We start from the raw sequence: 23,895 nt of genomic DNA, 5'->3' as shown, positions 1-23,895 counted from the left end.
TAAGCTGCATTTTATTGAAGCGACTCTTTGCCTTGTTCTAGTTAAATAATTCTTGAAATATCAATATTTTCAGAAAATTTTATTCAACTTTCTCAGTTTCATTCAAGTCTAAACTTGAAGAGCCCTGAAACGTACAACAGTGGGTCCCTCAAAATATTAATATATTTATTTTTAAACCTGTACCTAAAGAATTAGAATCTGCATAAACCTAGTAAGAAAATCCGATAGTCATCTTTGTTACCCAAAGAGAAGACTAAGGCCATTCCTATGCTCATACAGCAACATTGCTCTGTTTGAGTATTAAAGAGTCTAGTTTCTAATAATTCACTTTTAAATATCTGCTTCCCTCGAACTTAAAAAAAAAGAGATCAGTTATGTTCTTTTCTTTTTGTCCCTCAGGGCAGTACAAGACATCAAATAGACATAAAAAATGTTGAAAGAATGACTAAATTAAAAAAAAAAAGAAGAAAGAAGAATGGTCTAAAATGTTCTTAAGAAATTTAAATAATGGGCTGTTTAATATGGTCAACTTGAATAGAAGTAAATATAAGACCTCGAAACAAAATTTTTAAAGGTTGTGTACAGAAAATACAGATGGGCAGAAGCATATATTATGATTTTATCTCTATATGAAAAACAGAGCAATGTTATTGCCAAAATTGCTAATGAAACTTTAATGTGTATTCATAGAATGATGGGGTCTATTGCCGGAGAAGGCAATGGCACCCCACTCCAGTACTCTTGCCTGGAAAATCCCATGGACAGAGGGGCCTGGTAGGCTACAGTCCATGGGGTCGCTAAGAGTCGGACACGACTGAGCGACTTCACTTTCACTTTTCCCTTTCACGCACTGGAGAAGGAAATGGCAACCCACTCCAGTATTCTTGCCTGGAGAATCCCAGGGACGGCGGAGCCTGGTGGGCTGCCGTCTGTGGGGTCGCACAGAGTCGGACACGACAAGCGACTTAGCAGCAGCAGCAGCAGCAGGGTCTATTGCGAAGTAGTATCATATCAGATAATCAAGGGATTTTAATCCATCTCAGAATATATCTCAGGAAGGCTAAAGACCTCAGGGGATTCTTCCTGGGAAGAGTAAAAAAGGCTGCCAGTGAATATAACTATTTTCTATATTTGAAGGACAATTTTATAGCAGTAGGAGTATATTCATTCTGTGTGATAAAGAAATATACTTGAACCAATAGTTAGAAGTTGTACGAAGATTTTGGCTTGATATAAGAAAGTACTTCCCAATAGCCAAAGCTGTCATTAAAAAATATTTTGTAACTGGGAGCTCACTGTTCATTATCCACCAAAGTGACCATGAAAGAACATAAAATCACCAAGGACACTGAATAAGAGTTTAATTCAATTTTTTTAAACCTGTTACAAAATGTGTTCCCAAGAGGAGCATGAGGTGATGAATTACTATGTGTTTGTTAAATAATATGAATTGCACTGATTACTTTTGTATTCTGGGTCAAGGGGTAATTTTTCAGATGAAGGTAAAATCATGAGTTTCACACAAATATAAAACATTTATTAAACACTTTGTTAACTCACTATTAATGAGGGATTCAGGCAGATGTTAACACCAGTTTAAAGGGGAATCCAAAGAACAGACGTCTACATGTATAGATCAGGAGTAACTTAAGTGAATTTATAAAAGGATTCAAAACCATCTTCTTCCAGGAAGGGAAGAAAATATATTAAAACTCCATCTGACAGAATTTATTTCCATGTTTATAAATGAGAAGTATTTGTGTTGCTATCATTTATCTGCAACTCACAGAGTTCTAAAATAGCATAAAGTCAACAAAAGGTTCAGATCCCCCATAGAATTAGATTCAGGTAACACAGAGAGCTATGCTCCAAGTCATGCGGTTTTCTACTGGAGACACCAGATAATATTTTTCCTTGTTCAAAATTTCCTTGATTTTAAGTCCTAAAACTTATGTCACCCAATTAAAAGTAAGGAAACATTCAGATAATTTACTTCTTTATATGCCTGTTGCATCACTGCCACATGAAACAAGTCCTTGGCCACATCACATAGCATTTGAGATCTTAGTTCCCCGATCAGGATTCATACCCAGGTCTCCTGCATTGTAAGGAGGATTCTTAACCACTGGACCATCAGGGAAGTCCCCTGAGACAACTTAATTAATACCCTTTGTTGGTATTTGATGATTGAAAACTTCTAAGAATGCGGTATTTTTGTAAGAAAGAAATTCATGATCTAAAAAAATAAAGTCTATTTAAAAAAGAAATCTGTGAACTTAACTTGAACATCTGAATTCTATTTGCTTACAATTTCAAATATTTTCACAGAGTTAATAATGAAAAGCTCAATGTATATTGGGAAACTTTCTTCTCTCTAACTTCTTGTCTTAAAGATTATTCTATCACTATTTTTATTTTCTCCAATTTAAATATTTCATTTGGTAGTTCTAAATGAATATAGCAATTTACCATTTCTAAAAATCAATTTTCCAGGCAAAAGATAAAACAGTATATATTCGATCTATTAAAAATGTGACTACAAATAAAAAGACTGATTTTTATAGAGCTGAAATGTGGTTTATCTTCTTTTATTAACTCATCACTTAATAAGTATAATGATAGATAAATAGTTACTAGGACATGGAACAACAGACTGGTTCTGACTGAAAAGAAAATATTTGAAACTGAAAGTTTTGAGTCATAAGCATTCAAGTTAACTACCTACATTAATGAGATTCACTATATAATTGAGAAACTACCTACTTCATTTGGCCACTGTAGACAAACGGGAAAGTATGTTGGCTTAAGTGTGGAAAGAACCAGTGTAAAGACCAAATACCACACACACACAAAAAAAAAATGTCTCGTAAGTGGCAAGGTCTGGTTCAGAAATGCCTGCTGATGTGTCACAGTTATGAGACAGATGTTCTGAAGATATGTGAGAGGAAACTCCACATTCCCTAAAGGTACTGAACTTACTTTAAGAAAATCAACCTTTTGTAGAGTGCTTTGTGATTAAAAATGGGCTGTCACGTTGTATAGTGAAGACATGCAAGATGGCTGCTCACTTGCTCTCTCTACAGCCCCTGCTCTGCCAGTCCCTGCTTCACCTGGGTGCTACTCACAGCCTGGCCTTCGTCCCTAATGCAGAGCCTAATCAGTATATTGGAGAAGGAAATGGCAATCCCCTCCGGTGTTCTTGCTGAGAAATCCCGTGGACAGAGGAGCCTGGTGGGCTGCAGTCCACAGGGTCGCAAAGACTCAGACACGACTTAGCTACTAAACAACAGCCATGATCAGTAGTAAATACCTACATTCTTGCTCCTGGCCCCAGCTGAGATTGCTCTAATCTTTAGATCAGAATGGCTCCTCTTATACAGTTATTCAGAGGGAAGACCTCTGCCTCTCTCTCCAAAGTATGTAGAAGCCCAAGGGCTGAAAAAGGACTACTCCCTCGCTGGTTTCCCTGGCAACTGATGATCCAATCTGAAGTCAAGGCACCCTAGGAGTGAGCGTCTCCTCATTCCCCCGGGACTAAAGACTGCTGCCCCTTTCTCTGCCTGCCTTCCGCACCCACGGCGCGGTGTCCCTCCAGATGTGCAAGACTGCCCGCTGATGGCCCTGTCACTGACTCCCGGCTTTGTCCCTCCAGATGTGCAAGACCGCCCGCTGACGGCCCTGTCTCTGACTCCAGGCTTTCTCCAGTACTGAGGTGGGGCAAGCACAGGGGCTTGCAGACCTGCAAGGTGCATCTCAGCACACATACATTATATGTGAGCCTCACAATAACCTCCCAGGTAGCTTTTTGTTGTTGTTGAGTCACTCAGTAATGTCTGACTTTTGAGACCCCATGAACTGTAGCCGGCCAGGTTCGTCTGTCCACGGGATTCTCCAGGCAAGAATACTGCAGTGAGTTGCCATTTCCTTCACCAGGGGATCTTCCTGACCGAGGGATTAGCCTTCTCCATTTGCAGATGAAGAAACTAAGGCTCTGATAAACTGTGCCTTCTCCAAAGTTAAAGGATTTCCAGTGATGAAGCCAAGAATAATAAAATTCCCAAAGTCATTTTTGTCAAAGTCTAGTTAGGATGCACTGCTCAAAACAAATTTATTAACAACAAAAACAGAATTATTAGGGGAGACCCTTAAAAGGATCTCAACTAATGAAATCCAAAGAGATACATGAGTCAGTCAGGTAATTTATTAGGGAACAAATAATGCTGGTGATTTAAGCCCTAATACTATAACTAGATGCTTTCTAAAAAGTGATGATAAAAATAAGGTATGTGTTTTTAACTATGGCATAATATTAAGTAACAATTCCAGTACATTTTTATGAACATTTTAACTGACTAATGCATTTATATTTATAGTGCATTTTGAGGGTAGGGTCATTTATATTTTAATCTCTACTGCATAAGATCAAAAGGCAGAAAAAGAATGGTTGAGTTTTTTCAGCTATGTATTTTCATTTCTCTTGTAAAACAGTGCTTTCATCAGATAGTTAAGCAAGCAACTTTCTTAACTACCTCTGTGGTGGTTATAAAGTAGATTTACTTTTAATTAGACTGTGCTTTTCCAGTTTAATTATTTTTGCCCTCCTCATAACACCATGGGACTATGAATTCCTTTGTGTAATGAAGATCTATGAGATTCTTAGGATAAATGTTATTAGGCTTATAATTTTATTAACTTAAGACTAGTATCTGGAGAATAAACCATGTCATTTTTCCCACAACAGAAAGGCTTGGTATGCTGACCAAAATAAGATAAAAGCATACTCTGACCAGTTAAACTTGTCCTTAAAAGCTGTTTGGTAATAAATACATCTTTCAAATTTAATGGAAATGCTCCTCTTTCAGTGATTTTACAATCCATCATTTCTAATTTTCATTCCAATCATCTTCTGTCAATAAATACATGAAGAATTACAAGATCATGGATCAGTAGATTGACTTACTTATTTAAATCATACTGCATATCCATGACACAATCAAGTATTTAAACCTCAAACTTCTGAAGCCTCTTGCTCTGATCAACAGCACATCATGCTTCTACTGATAGAACAGGTGTTTCAGATTTGACACAAATCCACAAACTCTGACACATTTTTAAGATGCCAAATGATGCCTCTGTAAAGCAAATTCAGTAACAAAAGAAATGCTCAAGAACATAAAACTGCATGGAATATTTCCTGTGTTTCTGGAACTTGAACAAAATGCTGGGGACAGAAAGGGTCAATATTTCACTTTCTAAAAGAACACTTCAAACAAGTAGGAGCCACACAACCTTTCCAGATCTTACTAAAAGGCCAATGGCTTCCCTTCACCCAAACATCACCTGCCACTCCCAAGCTCTATGAACAGAAAAACAGTGACAAAGGAGAGACACACAATTCCTAGAATGAGAAAAAATCCAAAAATTAGGGGAGTCCCAGTGAGGGGAAGCGATGAGCTGCAATCGACTATCAGAAGGCTACCCAACAAAGGGGAGGGGGATCCACACCAAGATGTTGGCCTGATCTGCCCACCAAGTATGCAGGGTCGGAGGGCTGCCCGGGAGGGCAGATAGATGGATGCGTGTAGCCTCTTCAGTCACTGCTGGTCTGAGCTTCAAACATCCTTCCTGCTTAGTTAGAAACAGATAGAACCAGGATACCAGCAGCCAGTGTCAGGCTAGGTCTTGAAAAATGAACTTAAAAGAGGGCTGTTTCTTCCCTAATAACAGAGTGTGACAACTGAACAAGTACATAAGGGAATTTAGGGCCAAGACTAGACCGATGAGTAAGCAGACAACCCTGAGAAGGAAAGGTAATCATTGAATAGGAATCAATTCTTCAATGACACTAACTGGTGAATCTTTGGTTTGTTTGCATTTATACACAACTTCTCAATTTCATCAACAATGACAAGAGATGAGAGCTCATGATAAAAAACTGAAATGGAGTTATACAAATAGAGACACATGTACAGATATCTGAACTTCTGCTTGAAATTCACATAGTGTATTAGTACTTTACACTAAATATATAGAGGGTTTACACACATAACAAAGCAAAACCCAACAAGCCAGAAATGTTTGCTCTGTGATAATAGCAATAGATTTGCAGTAGATATTTCAAATCTGTCACCAGTAACAAAATACATATTTTATGGAAATGTAATTTTAACAAAACTGCACTTTAGATTTTTAAGTTCTGCCAAATGCCTCAGGCTTTACAGTTATACAGTAGTCAAATCAAGGTAATCCCTCTCAATTGTCAATGTTATTTTATATCAACTCAAAACTAGCTTCACTATAGTTTGTACTCCTAAGAAACAAAAAGAAATTTAGAAAGTTCCAGCAGGCCCAAGAATGGCTATTCCTCTTTGAAACTAAGATTTATCTGCTTACAAATTCTCATAAAATCTTTCCATACTGATCCACATGCCTTTGGAATTTAACGTAAAAAGAAAATGAATTCTGAGTATCATCAATTCAGTTAGCCTCTATATACTACTCACTAGAATATTATTTCTGTTTTGATCTTTACTGTATCCCCAGCACCTGGAATAGCCCCTGGCCTACTGAACATACCTTAAATTAAAAAGTAAATATTTGACTAGTAATAGTCCAGTGCCAAGTACAGAGAAGGTACTTTTATAAACTGGTTTGTACCCCATGCCCAAGGTGAAGTCCTAACCCACTTCCTCTGAATTGTAACTAGTTGAAGATAGGACCTTTAAAGAGGTAATTAAATTAAAAAGAGGTCATTAGAGTGGGCCCTAATTCAATATAGCTAGCATCCTGCCAAGAGGAGGAAATTTGGATACAGATATGTACAGAGAGGAAAAGATGGGAAGACTCAGAGATGATAAATATCCACAAGTCAAGGAGACAGGCCTCAGGAGCAAACCCAATCCTGCTGACACCTTGATTTGGACTTATAGCCTCCGAAACTGCGAGAAAATGTCTTCTGTTCCAGTTTCTGTCCTTCCCTGTCTCCCGGAGTTTGCTCAAACTCATGTCCATTGGGTCAATACAAGGTACTTAATTAACTTTCTGACTGATAGAATATATATATATTAAGTAAATGCATAGAATTTTAGGGAAAATGTAATTTTTAATGTTAAAATTCATCATGCAGCAATAATCAAGCTATAATCATGAACCCCGATGTGGTCCCCCAATGGCTAATTAAAACAGTTTCATCTCATAGTTTTGGTTGTTGCTCACTCATGTCCGACTCTGCGACCGCATGGATTCCAGCACGCCCAGCTCCTCTGTCCACTACCATCTCCCCGAGTTTGCTCCAATTCATGTCCATCGAATCAGCAATGCAATCTAACCATCTCATCCTCTGTCATCCCCTTCTCCTTTTGCCTTTAATCTTTCCCAGCATCAGTCTTTTCCAATGAGTCAGCTCTTCACATTAGGTGGCCAAGGTATTGGAGCTTCAGCTTCCACCTTCCATGATATTAAATTAACATCTGTGAAACTGTGCCAAACCCTATAGTCCTGATGGAAACTACCAATGATAATTTAAATAAAGTGTTACCTTGTTCATTTTAGTTGCCTTTTTCAGTACCAGTGATCATCAGATCCCAAATACAGGCAAAGGTTATCATACGGACGATAATTCATTAAACCAGAATTGCAAGAGTACTAGACTACTTAGACTCCTGAGGAGCAAACAGATGTGCCGTGACCAAGTTTATTTTTCACAGGAAATGCAGTTCTTCCATTTATACATAAATAAAAATTTTATGGCTGATGAAGGGATGAAAGACTTAGAATATCGATGCATGATTTTTGTTGCTGTTGTTAAAAAATCCTCAGTGATTTTACATCCAGTGAGTGTACAGAGGTTAAAGTATTAAAGACTATATAAATGTTCAATATACCCTTTATTTTGAAAGAGTCAAAGCTGTTTAATATTATAATATTGTGTACGAAAACTTCCCTGTCCCCCAAAAGCCATGAATAACCACAAAATCCAGTTACAGAGTAATGTGTTTTTAAAGTTCTAAACTTTAAAGGTAAATGAGAGTCATATGTCCTAGAACAATAAAATTCACATTGAATGGCATTGTTTACTGGAAAAGTGTGAGAAGTAATTGAAGCCAAAGGATATTATTTAATTGCCAGAAATCTGAAATCTGTTATTAATCTTGTTTGAGAGTCTTGAGTCTAGTGTTAGAATCATCTTATTGAGACTAGATCCCAATGATTGAACTAGACAGAAAATCTATACATAGAGTGGTGCACTTGCTTCACAAGATTGTGGGTTTACCACATCTGAAAAGAACAATTAAATTTAAGGCACTAATCTAAAAAAAAAAAAGTTAAAATGTCTTTTGTTCACTACCAGAGGGGCTGTTAGGAAACCAAAGGAGAATAAAGCAAGTAGTGAAAAAAAACAGTGTATTTTCCTCTCATGTAACAGTATAGTAAAACAAAAGTTTTCTATTGACTAAAGTCCAGATGCCCAACATTTATTACACTTACATAATGTTAAAAAACAAAAAAAACCTCATTGAAATTCTGTATAAGAACTCCATACACAGTTGACTATATCTGACTTGTTCAGAAATAACTGCTTACTTTTTTCTCAGTTCATTAGCTAATAATCATATCAATATACAAATGGTGTATATAATGACAAAAAACTAAAGACATGAAGGTGGTAAATGCAATACATATATAAGATTTAAATAGATATATTGGACTTATGATAGGCATATAGTAATGAAAATGTTTATTTAACTTATATGCAAAGTACATCATGGGAAATGCCAGACTGGATGAAGCACAAACTGGAATAAAGACTGCTACATAACCTCAGATATGCAGATGACACCACCCTTATGGCAGAAAGCAAAGAAGAACTAAAGAGCCTCTTGGTGAAAGTGAAAGAGGAGAGTGAAAAAGTTGGCTTAAAACTCAACATTCAGAAAACAAAGATCATGGCATCCGGTCCCATCACTTTATGGCAAATAAATGGGGAAACAATGGAAACAGTGTCAGATTTTATTTTGGGGGGCTCCCAAATCACTGCAGATGGTGACTGCAGCCATGAAATTAAAAGACGCTTGCTCCTTGGAAGAAAAGCTATGACCAACTCAGACAGCATATTGAAAAGCAGAGACATTACTTTGCCAACAAAGGTCCATCTAGTCAAAGCTATGGTATTTCCAGTAGTCATGTATGGATATGAGAATTGGACTATAAAGAAAGCTGAGCACCAAAGAATTGATGCTTTTGAACTGTGGTGTTGAAGAGACTCTTGAGAGTCCCTTGGACAGCAAGGAGATCAAACCAGTCAATCCTCAAGGAAACCAGTCCTGAGTATTCATTGGAAGGATTGATGTTGAAGCGGAAACTCCAGTACTTTGGCCACCTGATGTGAAGAACTGACTCATTGGAAAAGACCCTGATGCTGGGAAAGATTGAAGGCGGGAGGAGAAGGGGACAACAGAGGATGAGATGGTTGGATGGCATCAATGACTCGATGGACATGAGTCTGAGCAAGCTCTGGTGATTGGTGCAGGACAGGGAAGCCCGGTGTGCTGTAGTCCCTGGGATCGCAAAGAGTCAGATGCGACTGAGTGACTGAACGGAATTGAATTAAAATGTTGGTTTAAAAAAACAATCATTTGCAATCATTCTTGAGTTTTCAAGTTGAGGTGGAACTTTAAAGTCTAATTCAAATAATATGGATAATATGAAACATATTCTTGGCATATTGTTGTGTTTTGCATCTCAGGAAATTTAGAGCATAAATCACCATGATATTGGCCTGTTGTACACTGACCTGGGAACCTCTTCATTGTCCTAATGTCCCCAAAATAAGTGGCAACAATTTGTTTACGTATCAGCCTATCCTTGACCCAGTTAACATTTCGGCAGCCAAATGAATACATGATCACCTGCTTTTATTATCTGCATACTAGTTCTCTCAATTTATATAATCTAGAGAGTTAAATCATCATCCCATCAACTCTCAAATCTGTATTCCAGACTTCACCTCCATGTAGATACATAATTACTAGCTTATGGACCCCTCTACCTCTTGACGATGACCCATAGCCAAATCAAACTTATCATGTCCAAACCTGAAGTGTTCATCTTTTCTCAAACTGGCTCTTACTCCTGTAAAATGATGACACATTCAATCATTCATTAGACAAAATAGAAACGTGGATTCATTCCTGACTCCTTTCTCCCCACACTCTTCATATGTAAGAAATCACCACATTGCAAATTTAATTATATTAATATATTTATGGTTATAATCCTTTTTAATTTATTTTTAATTGGAGGATAATCGCTTTACAATACTGTGTTGGCTTCTGCCATACAACAAACAGCATGGATCAGCCATAAGTATACATGTCTTCCCTCCCTGTTGAACCTCCTTCCCACTCCTCACCTCATCCCACCCCTTTAGGTTGTCACAGAGCACTGGATAGGGCTCCTTGTGTTATACAACAGCTTCCTATTACCTATCTATTTTACATATGGTAATGTATTCTCTCAATTTGTCCCACCCTCTGCTGCCCTTGCTGTCTCCAAAGTCGTGGTACACATACACAATGGAATAGTTCTCAGCCATAAAAAGGAACACATTTGAGTCAATTCTAGTGAGGTGGATAAACCTAGATCCTTTAATACAGAGTGAAATACAGAGTGTTTCTATTACAGATCCTTTAACAGAAAAAGAAAAACAAATACTGTATATTAACGCATATACATGGAATCTAGAAAAAGCGGTAGTGATGAACCTATTTGCAGGGCAGGAATAGAGATGCAGATACAATTATATCAATATTTATGCAAAGTGTCCTCTTATCTCCAATCCTACTACCTAGCTGTATTAACCTACCTAGCATCCAACAACTTCACCTTGAATCATATCTTTACAGAATAATGCTAAACATCCTCAGGCAACTGTTCTTCATTCATATAAGAACAGCTTGAAAGAAGTGACTGTAACTTATTTACTTAAGCTTCTGATGACTCGCCTATCAGAAATAATAGACAGTGACTGAATGAATGGTTTAAGAAAAGAGACACAACTGATATGGATGAGATCATATTCCCTCTCCTTGATTTCTGACAAGAAACTCATTTTTTTCTCTAAGTTTTATGAATCTTTGCCTAAACTCATCCATTTGGGCCTACCTACATCTAAGTGAAATACCAGGACATACTGTACTATGTATTAACTTTCAACAGATGAAGATTATTAAAATAATTGGTAACCTGAAAAACTTCTAATAAATTGGGCTAAATGTTCATTCTAGGTTGTCTTTGGTGGCTCGGATAGTAAAGAATCTGCCTGCGATGCAGGAGACCTGGGTTCAGTCCTGGGTCAGGAAGATCCCCTGGAGGAGGGCATGGCAACCCACTCCAGTATTCTTGCCTGGAGAATCCCATGGACAAAGGAGCTGGGTGGGCTCCAGTCCACAGGGTTGCAAAGAGTCGGACATGACTAAGGGACTAACACTTTCACATTTTTTTCATTAATTCTAATTAATTTGAGTCTCATTCGTTTTCTAAAAGCAGACATGCTCATTAGTTAGTAAATAAAGATAAGACTGACCAATTTATCTGTTTTTAGAGGAAACAAATACTTTTTAACTGTTTCTTTTTTCATTTTATTTTTTATTTTAATCCTTCTCTTTAAAGATAGAATTCACTGAAAAACATTAACATAAATGTTGTTATTCAAAATTCGCCAAAATAAATAAAGACAATAAATAATTAATCTTTCAAATGATTTTTTGTATGCTCGTTGCATTTCTGTTTCCAGTGTTATAGTTTAAAACCATACTAAAATTTTGGGACATTATGTCTTTGAAAGTTCTCTTCAACTGTACTATTTTTTTTTTCAGTAATCGAGTCAGTTTCAGAGCTATACATATATTAAACAGAAAGATGTCTGTTAAAAATCTTACAAATGTTTGGGGTTAGTTAGCCTAGCTAGGGGTTAAAGGAAAATTTACTCCATATCGGAAATATTTCCAGTAGATTTTCAGCCTGTTCCCTCAGAATCCTACACCACCCACAGGTCTTGGGTCCTAGTTCATCTTTCCAGATAGTAATTAGCCATGTTTTCTATCTTTGCAAACAAATACCATACCAACAGAAGATAAGCTAAATGAGTCTACAGAGAAAACACTCCTTCTATAAAACTTGCTATGCACATTTTAAGCAAAAAACATAGCCTCCTAAAAATTTAACAGATATTTGGAAAGAGTTTTAGAAGACACTAACCTAGAATAGCTGTTCAAAAGTATATGGCTTTCTGAGAAACTATGGAGGGCTTGGAACAAACTGAAGGGGTAACAGCTGGTCTCTGAAAAGGCATTTCAATTAAAGATACAGCCTCACAGTTAAAGCCCCTGACCTGAGGTCATTTGGCTAGTATTTTCCCTCCTGGCTACCCAACAGCCTGCTTGAAAAGAAGTGGCAGTAACCAGCTTAGCCCGGTCTCTCATTACCTCACACACGGGAGCACAGGAATGCTCGTTCCTGACACAACACACCTCGCTAAAAAACCAAACTCTGTCACTATCTTTTTCCCTTTCATCCATGAAAAACTCTAGCTGAAGTTGTGTAGGAGCAATACTACCTCCTGAATTGGCTAAGGGGTACAGTCAAACACATACTGAGCTCAAACTGGATAAGCACTTCGTATCTCCTTCAAGCTTCTCCTGAAATTTTAATGAAGTGAAGACTTCTGGCCAAAGGCAAAAGCAACTTGAATAAAAAATAATTCATGAAAGGATTTTTAAGACGTGTTTATTGTAAGACAGCTCAGGGAGTCTAAAATACCTCAAATACATTAAATGACAAAACTCAACAATTACAGGCACTGATTTTATGAAACATTCCACGAGCATTTGCAGACAATTTTTTATCACATTAACTGTCAGATACTTTCTCTGCTTCTCTTCTTTAAAATATCAAATAAACTAAGGTAAGCACAACTTAGTTATTTTGCAGTCTCTTATTTTACATCCAAATCTTTGCAACCATGGACTAACTATATAGTCCACGGAATTCTCCAGGCCAGAGTACTGGAGTAGGTAGCCTTTCCCTTCTCCAGGGGATTTTCCCAACCCAGGAATCAAACTGGGGTCTCCTGGATTGCAGGCAGATTCTTTACCAACTGAGTTATGAAGGAAGCCCCTTATTTTGCAAGTTATTGGAAAAACTGAAATCCTGATGTGTGATATGGCACCAAACTATCAACACTATAACACCAGATGTAATCAAAAGCAGGGAAATAGCACAAATACCTTCAGAGGCATGTTATATAAGAAAATCCAAGTTTGTAGAATCAGAAAAGGAGGAATGCTAAGTTTTAACACAAATTTGTTTATCATAATTTTATTTAAGTAGAAGTTAAACTATAATGGGGGGCTTCCCTGGTAGCTCAGCTGGTAAAGAATCTGCCTGCAATGCAGGAGACCCCTGTTTGATTCCTGGGTTGAGCAGATCCCTTGGAGGAGGTGCAGGCTACCCACTCCAGTATTCTTGCCTGGAGAATCCCATAGACAGAGGAGCCTGACCGGCTACAGTCCATGGGGTCCAAAGAGTCAGACACAACTGAGCAACTAAGTACCGCACAGCACAAACTATAATATCCAAACAGACTCTTGATTAACAGAAAATTGGGGGCAGGAAATGGCAGAAGTATTTTTCAGTTTAAAAGCAATTACATTTCAGAAACAAAACGTAATTCAAAGATTAAATTTATAAGAAATTTTCTAAGACTATATACACTATTCATAATAGAGAACTGTAACTCTAAATAAATACTAGATGTTTAGAATATTTATTTGTGGCTTAATGAAGCAAGGTATTCTCAGTCTCCCCACAAAGGCAAGAAAGATGTTAAGTATCCTCTTTTCCCAAACCCCTGATTTAAGAAAAACCCATTAAAAAGCAAAATCTAGGTTTTCTCAAATGACTGATTGGGATAAAGACCACATCAAGTTCACTGAAAAGGAAAATTTATCTACAGTTTTTACCCCAGCTCTCCACTAATAAATAAGCAAATGAGCCCATTTAGAACTGTAACCTACATGTTACTGGGCATGAAGTGACTAAATCGTGCCACTCTGAAGCACTGCTGTGCTGAAAATAGGAGTTTAATGACACATGAAGTATCACAGAGTGTTTGTACACACAAAGAACTGTGTTCAGTGCCTACACCATAAGAAATCAAATTTCAAAGTATCTTTAAAAACTACTCCCATGATCAGAGTGTCCAAAATTGGTGAATTCTGTAGGGTGTACAATCCTCAGAAAGACTACAGAGCCTTAAAACAGGCTTAGGTTAGAAAAACAAAATAAATATAATTAACGTTTATATAGTATTTACTATGTCCAGGGCACTAGTCAAAGTGTTTAATACATATTAAATCATTTAATACTTAAGTAAGCTTTGTAGTTATTATTATTGTTATTATAATATAAAAGAAGAAATCGATGCATACACTTTAAAATGTTCACCCATACACACAAACACGAAATTATTACAATAGATCTATTTAGCAGTACGCTACTTTATTTCTAAGTGTAATTGGGAGTACTGAGAATTTACTGATCTGATAGGAACTGTGTATTTATATTTTTAAGTCACATTTTGATCAGTAAAGATACTATGAACAAAATACGCTCCAAAATGGGTCACACTGACTTCAGTTAAAAAAAAAGAACCAATTCTGATTTCACTTACCAGCTCTGCCCATTTTATCTGCTTCATACTCTTTATTCTTTGACCTTCCAATGACTCTCTTCTGGCTCTTGCTACCACACTGACAATTTCTCAGACTCTGAGGCGGCTGTGAAAATGTGCCAGCAAACCTCCAGCTTCAGGGAGCTAACTGACCACAGATCTCTGCTAACTGCTCTCTGAAATCCATTGCCACGCTTGCTCCAGGACCAGGCTTCCCATAAGGGCTCCCAGCCAATCACCGTGCGCAGCAGGAATGACGTCACCGCAGGTCAAGGACCCTCCTCTTGGGCCTTTCTTCCCTCCCTCCTCACTCAAGGTCAGGCTCAGGTTGTGATCTGACACCTCTTTCAGCTTTTCCTGGCTCAATCCCCATTTTTTTTTCCCTCACAGACATCTCCTCAGTAAAATCATACACACAATCCTATCTTGGTATCTTCCTTCCAGACGACCTAGACTAACACCAATATTATTTATTTATTTGCCTATTTTTTTTCTTGCCTCTCAAATACATTGTGTTCCTCATGATTCTGTTCATAATTTCCCTTTTTCTCCCATCTTAGTTGAAACCTACAGCTTTCAGTACAGCCTGTATCTACCACAACCAACATATGTGTCTTTATACCAGAGTGTTCCTTTGGGCTGTATATTCATCTTTGCTAAATAGATATTTCCATGTTGTTGCTGTTCAGTCACTCAGTCGTGTCTGACTCTTTGCAACCCCTAGGACTGCAGCACGCCAGCCTCCCTGTCCATCTCAACTCCTGGAGCTCACTCAAACTCATGTCCATTGAGTCTGTGATGCCATCCAACCATCTCATCCTCTGTCATCCCCTTCTCCTCCCACCTTCAATCTTTCCCAGAATCAGGGTCTTTTCCAATGAGTTGGCTCTTCGCATCATGTGGCCAAAGTATCGGAGCTTCAGCTTCCATGTAGATGTCTCAAAAACACAAATTTCAAAATTTTAAAAACTAAATGTATCTTGTCTCTTAAAAGGATTCCTCAATCAAGTATAACAATCATAGTTCAGTGTGAAAGACAGACATGCTTTCAGTATGTCAAGCAGAAAGGGACTTAATACAGGAAACAGGTGCTTACAAAATTTTGGAATAGCTGTGGACCTTCAACTGTTTTATTTCATTCCAGTTTGACACCACTTGAGCTGCAGTCCACAGATGAGGACATGCTACTGGTCCTGCCAGCTCTGATTCTCAAAGAGGGTGACCAGACGCCTGGTGCCAAAGTTGACATCTTGCAGATCCTGTCGGCCAGCTGCTATGGCCACAGGAAGGTGACTTCTGTCTCACGTATGCTTTCCAAATCTCTTGAGAATATATCTAATTGGGAAAAACGAATTCACATACAGGATGCAGGCTGCAAGGAAATCTGAGCAACATAGACTTCAGCTTGCTGAACTCTGAGTTGATGGATGTTTAAATGGAGACCGAGAGAACCAATCCATGTGTCTAGCAGAGAAATGGCACCAACATCTACCCATTCACTGAAGGCAAACAATGGAGGTCATGGGAGATTCCTTTCTCTTCCTCATTCTGTTCATGACTGATTAGTAGTCTCTTCTGCAGCAAAACAACTACTGGCTGACCTCAGGTCTTCACAGACTCTTATTTGGGCTAATACCATAGTATCTTGGGATTCCCACATGGCGTTAGTGGTAAAGAACCTGCCTGTCAATGCGAGAGACATAAGAGACGCGGGTTCAATCTCTGGGTCGGGAAGATCCTGAGGAGGAGGGCATGGCAACCCGCTCCAGTATTCTTGCCTGGAGAATCCCATGGACAGAGGAGCCTGGCAGGCCATGGTCCACAGGGTGGCAAAGAGTTGGACATGACTGAAGCAACTTAGAGTGCCCCCCCACACACAATAGTATCTTAGTAGTTTTCTGTATTCAGGAAATCAGTGGATTAAGCAACACTGAATTTTTTCTAGTCAGAAATTTCATAAAGTTTACATGCTAATGCAAACTCTGCAACTTCAAGAAGGCAATGAGTTCTCAATGCTTTCCAAAATTATTTGATCTTTTATTCTGCGGTAGGAATAACATTAACATCTAAAAATAGTAGTCTGTGTAGCACAGTTTGATAAATACTTCTCTTTAGCAATGTTTCATATTTATTGTTACAAAACATAAAACAAGGACTATGCTCAGAGGAGAAATATATTATGATTAACTCAATTTTGTGTGTACTTAGAAAAAAGAAATCTGCAATAAATTTTCAAAAATACCATTAATGGGTCTAGCATTGCTGGTTGTATTTCTTTTGCCCTCTACAAAACTAAATTCTGTCAGACAATTAAAATTCCTCCTTGAGATGACAAAATGTTATCTTTCCAGCATGATTTAACCATATAATCAAGGTTTTATAAAATCTACATCAAGTAATTGAATTTGAGATTTTAAATGTGTATGGTTTTCTGGGATTTCAATGTGATTAAAATGCCTATAAATTAAATCTTTTTTTTGGTGAAAAGCCAAAATAAAGAGTCTTGTCTTCAACACTAATTTTACCTATTATATAATTATATATATAATATGCCTGTTAATAATTTTACAACATAACGATGACTATGCATTCACAAACACAGGCAAAGCGCATTATAAGCAGGGGGAATAGAGTAGACTCATGAGAAACTCTCTAGGATGCATGCAATATTACATCGAATTTTGGCTGCAATGAAGGTTCTATGAAGGAGAATAGTGACAAGTGAGTTTTTTAAGGAGAAAAAGAAGGGTCAGACACACTGACAGAAATGAAGGTATTTTACAAGTGATTTCATGTAGGGATTTTTGAGAAAGATGGACAAGTCAAAGATATTCTGAATTTTCAGCCTAAGGAAATAGAACAACCATGCCACCAAGAGAAGTAGGGAGCATAAAGTCAAGAGTTGACTCAGGAAGTTTATACAGAGTTGACTATTTATGCTTCAACATTTCAACAGATATTTTCCCTATTACTTGCTTGTTAGGTATTTCACCACTCACACAAATCCAAAATGGGAGGAGGAAAGAATTTTCATGTAATTTGGATATGCTGCTTGTAAATGTGTGCATGTGTGTGTGCTTAATCACTCCATTGTGTCCAAATCTTTGCGACCCCGTGGACTGTAGCCCACCAGGCTCCTCTGTCCAGGGGGATTTCCCAGGCAAGAATACTGGAGTGGGTTGCCATGCCCTCCTCCAGGGGATCTTCCCAACCCAGGGATCAAACTCAGGTCTCCCACATTGCAGGCAGATTTTTTACTGTCTGAGCCACCAGGGAAGCCCAAAATAAGTTTCAAAGTCAAGGCAATTAATGCTAGCTGCTGTGATAGATAACACCAATATTTTGGCAGCTTAACACAGTAATAATTATTGCTTGCTTATATCAAGGTTCACTGTAGCTGGTGGGCCAGGGCGTGGAGGGAGTTGGAGATGTGAGTTGTGTTCTGTGCAGTTGTTGAGAGACCAGGGTCCTTCATGGTATGGTTCTAACATCTCTAACATGAGGCTTCAAAGACATTCTAGAGTCATCCACAAGGAGATCAGAGGGAAAACGTGTAGCATCTTACAAAGGAGATAACAACACTCTCACTTCTACCCACATTCCATTAGTTAGGATTTGGCCCCACCCAATTTCAGTGATAGATGAAAGATGTTAATTTAACTCAGTGCTCAGGAATCATACTTAACGTTGCCTCTGTCACAAAAGGGAAAGAAGATAAAGCCCTTACCTAAGTAACTGAAGACTTTAACTTTGAAATAAGTATTTTTTATTGTCCCTTATTATCAATAGCCACAAACTCTACAGAGATAAAATCAAAAGTAGTCATGGCAAGAAAAATTACTTATAAAATTTCATAATTTGGAGTTTAAATTTGATAAGTAACTTCCTCACAATCTTTCAAAACATTCAGAAATTCTGATGTATAACTAGCATTCACTCATCTTGGCTTGAATAAAGTTACCAAGGAATGAGTGAGTTTTATTCAGAAGCCTTCAATTAGTGAAGTAGGTTTGTTGTTTAGTCACTAAGTTGTGCCTAACTCTTTTGCAACTCCATGGACTGTAGCCCACCAGGCTCCTCTGTCCATGGGATTTCCCAGGCAAGAACACTGGAGTGGGTTGCCATTTCCTCCTGCAGGGGATCTTCCCGACCCGGGGATCAAATCCACTTCTCCTGCATTGGCAGGCAGATTCCTTACCATCTGAGCCACCTGGGAAGCCCCAAGATGGGACACAGAAAAAACCAAAGGTTACTTCTTCCTCTGTTTTATCAAGATTGGACCTACAGCTATTGTCTAAACTCCACATCAAAAATAATACTGAGTTCTTGTTATCACTCTTGTAGTTAGGATTGATTGTCTGTGAGAACAAAGGGATGACATAACAGACAAGGAAAATATCAGAAGAAATGTGTTGCCTGTCCTGGCCAGGCACATGCTTGCCTATTATGTCTTGGATGCAGAGCTGTTGTTGGTTAGTTGCATCTGACTCTTTGCAACCCCATGGACTCCTCCATGCACCAGGCTCCTCTGTCCATGGGATTTCCCAGGCAAGGATACTGCAGTGGGTTGCCACTTCCTTCTCCAGGGGATCTTCCTGACTCAGGGATCGAACCTGTGTCTCCCGCATTGGCAGGCAGATTCTTTACTACTGAGCCACCTGGGAAGCTCCAATGAAGTAGACAGACTGTCTTCAAAAAAAAAAAAAAAAAAACAACTGAATTCCAAATTCTCCACATCTTAGCCAACACTTGTTATCTTTTCTTTTTTGGATAACAGCCATCCTGACAGGTGTGAGGTGATACTTCATCAGAGTTTTGATCTGCGTTTCCCTGAGGATGAGTGTTGCTGAGCACCTTTTCTTATATCTGGTGGCAAGTTCTAGGTCTTCTTGGGAGAAATGTCTGTTCAAGACCTTTGCCTATTTTTAAATCAGGTTATTTAGATTTTTTGCTATTCAATTACATATTTTGTATATTAACCCCAAATCAGATAGATGGTTTGCAAATATTTTCTCCCATTTTATAGATCATCTTTTCGCTCTATTGACTATTTCCGTTCCTGTTCAGAAACTTTTCAATTTGATGTAATTTCACTAGTTTCTTTTTGGTTTTGTTGCCTATGATTTGGCTGTCAGTTCCAAGAAATCATTGCCAAGACCACTGCCAAGGAATTGCTGCCCAAAGGGTATGAACTTTCAGTTATGCAAGATGAACAAGTTTTAGAGATCTGCTGTACAACACAATGCTTGTAGTTAATAGTACAAAATTGTGCACTTTAAAATATATTACGTAGAACTCACATTAAGTGTTATTATCACACACATAAAGGGAAAACACAAAAGAATACAAGGAAATTTTTGGAGGTGATGAATATGCTGAGTACCTTGACTGTGCTGTATTATGGAGACACATGCATATGTCCAAACTCATTAAAACATATACCTTAAATATGTGTAAGTTTTGTATTTCAATTACACCTTAATAATGCTTAAAAAACCCGAGTGTTGCCTGGCTATTGATCTTTTTCTTTCTGAGTTCAAAGTAATCATTGTTTACATTAATACTATATGGTTTTTAAATGTCATAAATGAAAATTAAACTTTTCCAGCCATGATAAAAAGAAATTCTGCAATGGAGAAATAGCTGATCTTAGTACATAAGAAATGAACTCCTTCTTGAGCCCTGATATAAACTGTGACTGCCTATCTAGTCCTTGCATCCACAGCATAGTCTCCTGCATTATTAAACATTCTGTGTGTCAGTTGTCTCAAACTGAAGCGTTACTGCCTTTCTTCTCAATTCAAAGAAATTGAGAGGGCAAATAAATTCAATGTCCTGGTTAAAAAGGCAGTGTCTCTCTTCTTTTTTTTTTTTCATTTTTATTGGAGTCAAGTTTTTTTTTTTTTTTACAATGTTGTGGGGGTTTTTGCTGTGCAGCAAAGCAAATCAGACATATGTTTACATATACCCCCTCTTTTTTTTTATTTCCTTCCCATTTTGGTTACTATAGAGCATTAAGGAGAGTTCCCTGTGCAAAAAAATTAAAAAGGCAGTGCATCTAATTCTGGAACGCACACACACACACACCCCTCCTTTAAGTAGGATAAACCTGGGTGCCTCAGGATGGCTTGTTGTGATCTCAAAGAATGTCCTTTGGGAACCAAGTTGCTTTCCTTGAGAACTTGAAGAGGGAAATTTAGTCTCTCACATCCTGCTCGCCGCCCGACTCCACAGGCTTCCGCCTCTGAATTGGGGCTGCCTGCAGTTCGTGTCTCTGGACCATCGCGGGTGTCTCACAGACTCCACTGGACTCGGATTGGTCAGAAGGAAGCAGAGGAGGAGTCACTCTGGGCTTTTTTTTTTTTTTTTTTTTTCCTTCACACACCATAAAGATCAGCCGCAGCTTCTGACGCTCACAGCAAAGCTTCAGGTTGGGGACCGCTACCTCCGCGAGGCGGCTGATGAGAGCATGCGCACACAGAGCCGGCTCCCAGCCGTAGCGCAGCCACCAGGCAAATTATTCTGCCAAGACCTGCATGCCTCCGACTAAAGTTGAAGTGGAAGTGAGAGCAAAAAAGCAAGCGGCAGGCTCGACGGAGAAGGAGCATCTTGCAGCCTACGATTGCCAAGTGATGCTGACCAGAGCCGCACCTGAAAGAGACTGAAAACTTCCTTTCCAGCTCCGGAGCATGGAAGCTTTATTCACAGCAGGCATCCCACTCTCGGCCGCCTAACTTTCGGGGCAAGTCAAGACCAGAGAAAGTCGCTGAGGCTGCCGGACCCGGGAGGTTCAATCAGCCCAGAGGGGACCTGAAGCCAGGATGAACTCTACCCAGCTCCATGGAATGCACACCTCTCTCCACTCCTGGAACCGCAGCGCCCACGGACTGCACAGCAACGGCAGCGAGTCCCTTGCAAAAGGCCACTCGGACGGGGGGTGCTATGAGCAGCTCTTTGTCTCTCCAGAGGTGTTTGTGACTCTGGGGGTCGTCAGCCTGTTGGAGAATATTCTGGTGATTGTGGCCATAGCCAAGAACAAGAATCTGCACTCACCCATGTACTTTTTCATCTGCAGCCTGGCTGTGGCTGACATGCTGGTGAGTGTTTCCAACGGGTCGGAAACCATAGTCATCACCCTGTTAAACAGCACGGACACGGACGCGCAGAGCTTCACGGTGAATATTGACAATGTCATTGACTCGGTGATCTGCAGCTCCTTGCTTGCCTCGATTTGCAGCCTGCTGTCGATCGCGGTGGACAGGTACTTCACCATCTTCTATGCGCTCCAGTACCATAACATCATGACGGTGAAGCGGGTGGCGATCACCATCAGCGCCATCTGGGCAGCCTGCACCGTGTCGGGCGTCTTGTTCATCGTTTACTCAGACAGCAGTGCTGTCATCATCTGCCTCATCACCGTGTTCTTCACCATGTTGGCTCTCATGGCCTCTCTCTATGTCCACATGTTCCTCATGGCCAGACTCCACATGAAGAGGATCGCGGTCCTGCCAGGTACCGGCACCGTCCGCCAAGGCACCAACATGAAGGGGGCGATCACCCTGACCATCCTGATCGGGGTCTTTGTCGTCTGCTGGGCCCCCTTCTTCCTGCACCTGATATTCTACATCTCTTGTCCCCAGAACCCATACTGTGTGTGCTTCATGTCTCACTTTAACTTGTATCTCATCCTGATCATGTGTAATTCCATCATCGACCCTCTGATTTATGCCCTCCGGAGCCAAGAACTGAGGAAAACCTTCAAAGAGATCATTTGCTGCTCTCCTCTAGGTGGCCTCTGCGATTTGTCTGGCAGATATTAGATGGGGACAAACGCGATGCTAAACACAAGCTTAAGAGACTTTCTCCTTCTCGTATGTACAAGCTGAACAGTCTGTATCAGCCACAGCTTTTTCTTCTGTGTAAGGCATAGATTGAGAAATTCTATTGTATCAATTGAAGTTTATGATTTTTTGATATGAAACAGTGCCCAGTCTAGGTGTATTTTTAATGTCATGCTACTTTCTGGCTGTAAAATGTGAATCCACATTACAGCTTATAGGCACTATGGATTTATAAAAAAAAGGAAAAAAAAGTCCTTATGAAGAGTTTAACAGTGTTGCCTTCTTGTGATCTACAAGGATGTAACACTTTGCTTGTTTTAGTAATATGGAAATCACAGCTTCGTTAAATATATTCTAATAAGTGGTTTTTTACATTATACAACACTGAAGTATAAAAATTTGATTCTAGCATTTAGGGGAGAAATATTGAAGAACAGATGCTTAATCATAAAAAACAAGCTGAAGTTTCAGGTAATTTAATAAGACTTGCTCATTCACTCTCCCTGTGCAGAAGTTGAAATGAAGCTCCTACTGGGAGAAAAATAGTTACTTTAAAAAAAAAAAAAAAGGAGGGGGGATATTTTGAGTCAGAAAACCATGTGTGTTTCTCAGAGACAGAGAGATTAATTTGCTCAAGCAGAGTGATATTCCACACAGGCAATGCAGCAGCTGTGTGGAAAAAGAAACCAGCAGCTATGAGGAGCCAAGTGTTCTGGCACATCTAACAAGGCAAAAAAGCCAAACTTCCTGATATCAAACTGTGTACAACCACCCCTAATAAAGACAGAGAACAGGTCTTTCTGCCCCGTTAACCAGGGCCCCAGAGCCTCTTGAAATGTCCAGAACAGGTGACGCCCCACTGAGATCCGGCTCCTGCTCCCTAAAGAATACACAATTCATGCCGAGTTCTTTCACTTTCCACGTGCAGGTGACTCACTATTTCCCTATTACTTCTTTTTGAACTGGAGTTTACGTGCTCATTAGCAAGGATTTTAGCTTTGAAGACTAAATCTACAGCATAAGGATTTTAGGCAATATTTGTAAAAATCTAAAAGAAGGGAACTGTTGGTGCTAGAATGTTATAAATAGGGAAGAAAGCATGACCTGAACCTCAGAGGACATCATGACATAAACTAGCCTTCCACAACTATATTTTAGAGAGAAATACTTGCTTTGCTCCAAAATAATGCCACAGATTTGGCATTATTGAACAATAAAATCTGTAACAATAAAATTGTTCTACTGAACAATAAAATCTGTACTTTCCCATTTGCATGTATTTTGAGAAATGTTCCAGTGAATTACCTTTTGATTTACTTTATA

The 23,895-nt window shown here is 39.0% G+C and overlaps 2 protein-coding genes across 18 annotated transcripts in view; one reads left to right on the top strand and one right to left on the bottom strand.

Moving 5' to 3' along the window:
• Positions 1–23,895, bottom strand: part of LOC145534777 (glutamate decarboxylase 1-like) — a 216,936-nt gene that overhangs the window by 126,433 nt on the left and 66,608 nt on the right. For 14 of the 17 annotated variants that reach the window (XM_081563047.1, XM_081563050.1, XM_081563044.1 and 11 more), the window contains exon 1: positions 14,732–14,924. The exons of the other annotated variants lie outside the window; for them this stretch is intronic. Coding sequence is in view for 5 of the 14 variants with exons in the window: in XM_081563045.1 (XP_081419171.1) it covers positions 14,732–14,744 (13 nt within the window). In the remaining 9 variants the exon portion in view is untranslated. Of the gene's footprint in view, positions 1–14,731; positions 14,925–23,895 lie in introns of those variants that run through there. 17 annotated transcript variants of the gene reach the window in all.
• On the top strand, positions 21,091–22,817 carry MC4R (melanocortin 4 receptor). The gene has a single exon (XM_081562714.1). The coding sequence runs from the start codon at positions 21,553–21,555 to the stop codon at positions 22,549–22,551; it is 999 nt and encodes a 332-aa protein (XP_081418840.1). The 5' UTR covers positions 21,091–21,552; the 3' UTR covers positions 22,552–22,817.

This window comes from Giraffa tippelskirchi, chromosome 14 (genome assembly GCF_054371585.1).
Source record: "Giraffa tippelskirchi isolate mGirTip1 chromosome 14, T2T-mGirTip1v1.2.pri, whole genome shotgun sequence".
NCBI classification, from domain to species: Eukaryota; Metazoa; Chordata; class Mammalia; order Artiodactyla; family Giraffidae; genus Giraffa; species Giraffa tippelskirchi.
The sequence above is the reverse complement of the archived record's forward strand: the minus strand, read 5'-3'. Positions and strand labels throughout refer to the sequence as shown.

Bases quoted from the DNA above. Each gene is read 5' to 3' on its own strand.
- MC4R (XM_081562714.1), top strand. From the start codon at position 21,553: ATGAACTCTACCCAGCTCCATGGAATGCACACCTCTCTCCACTCCTGG.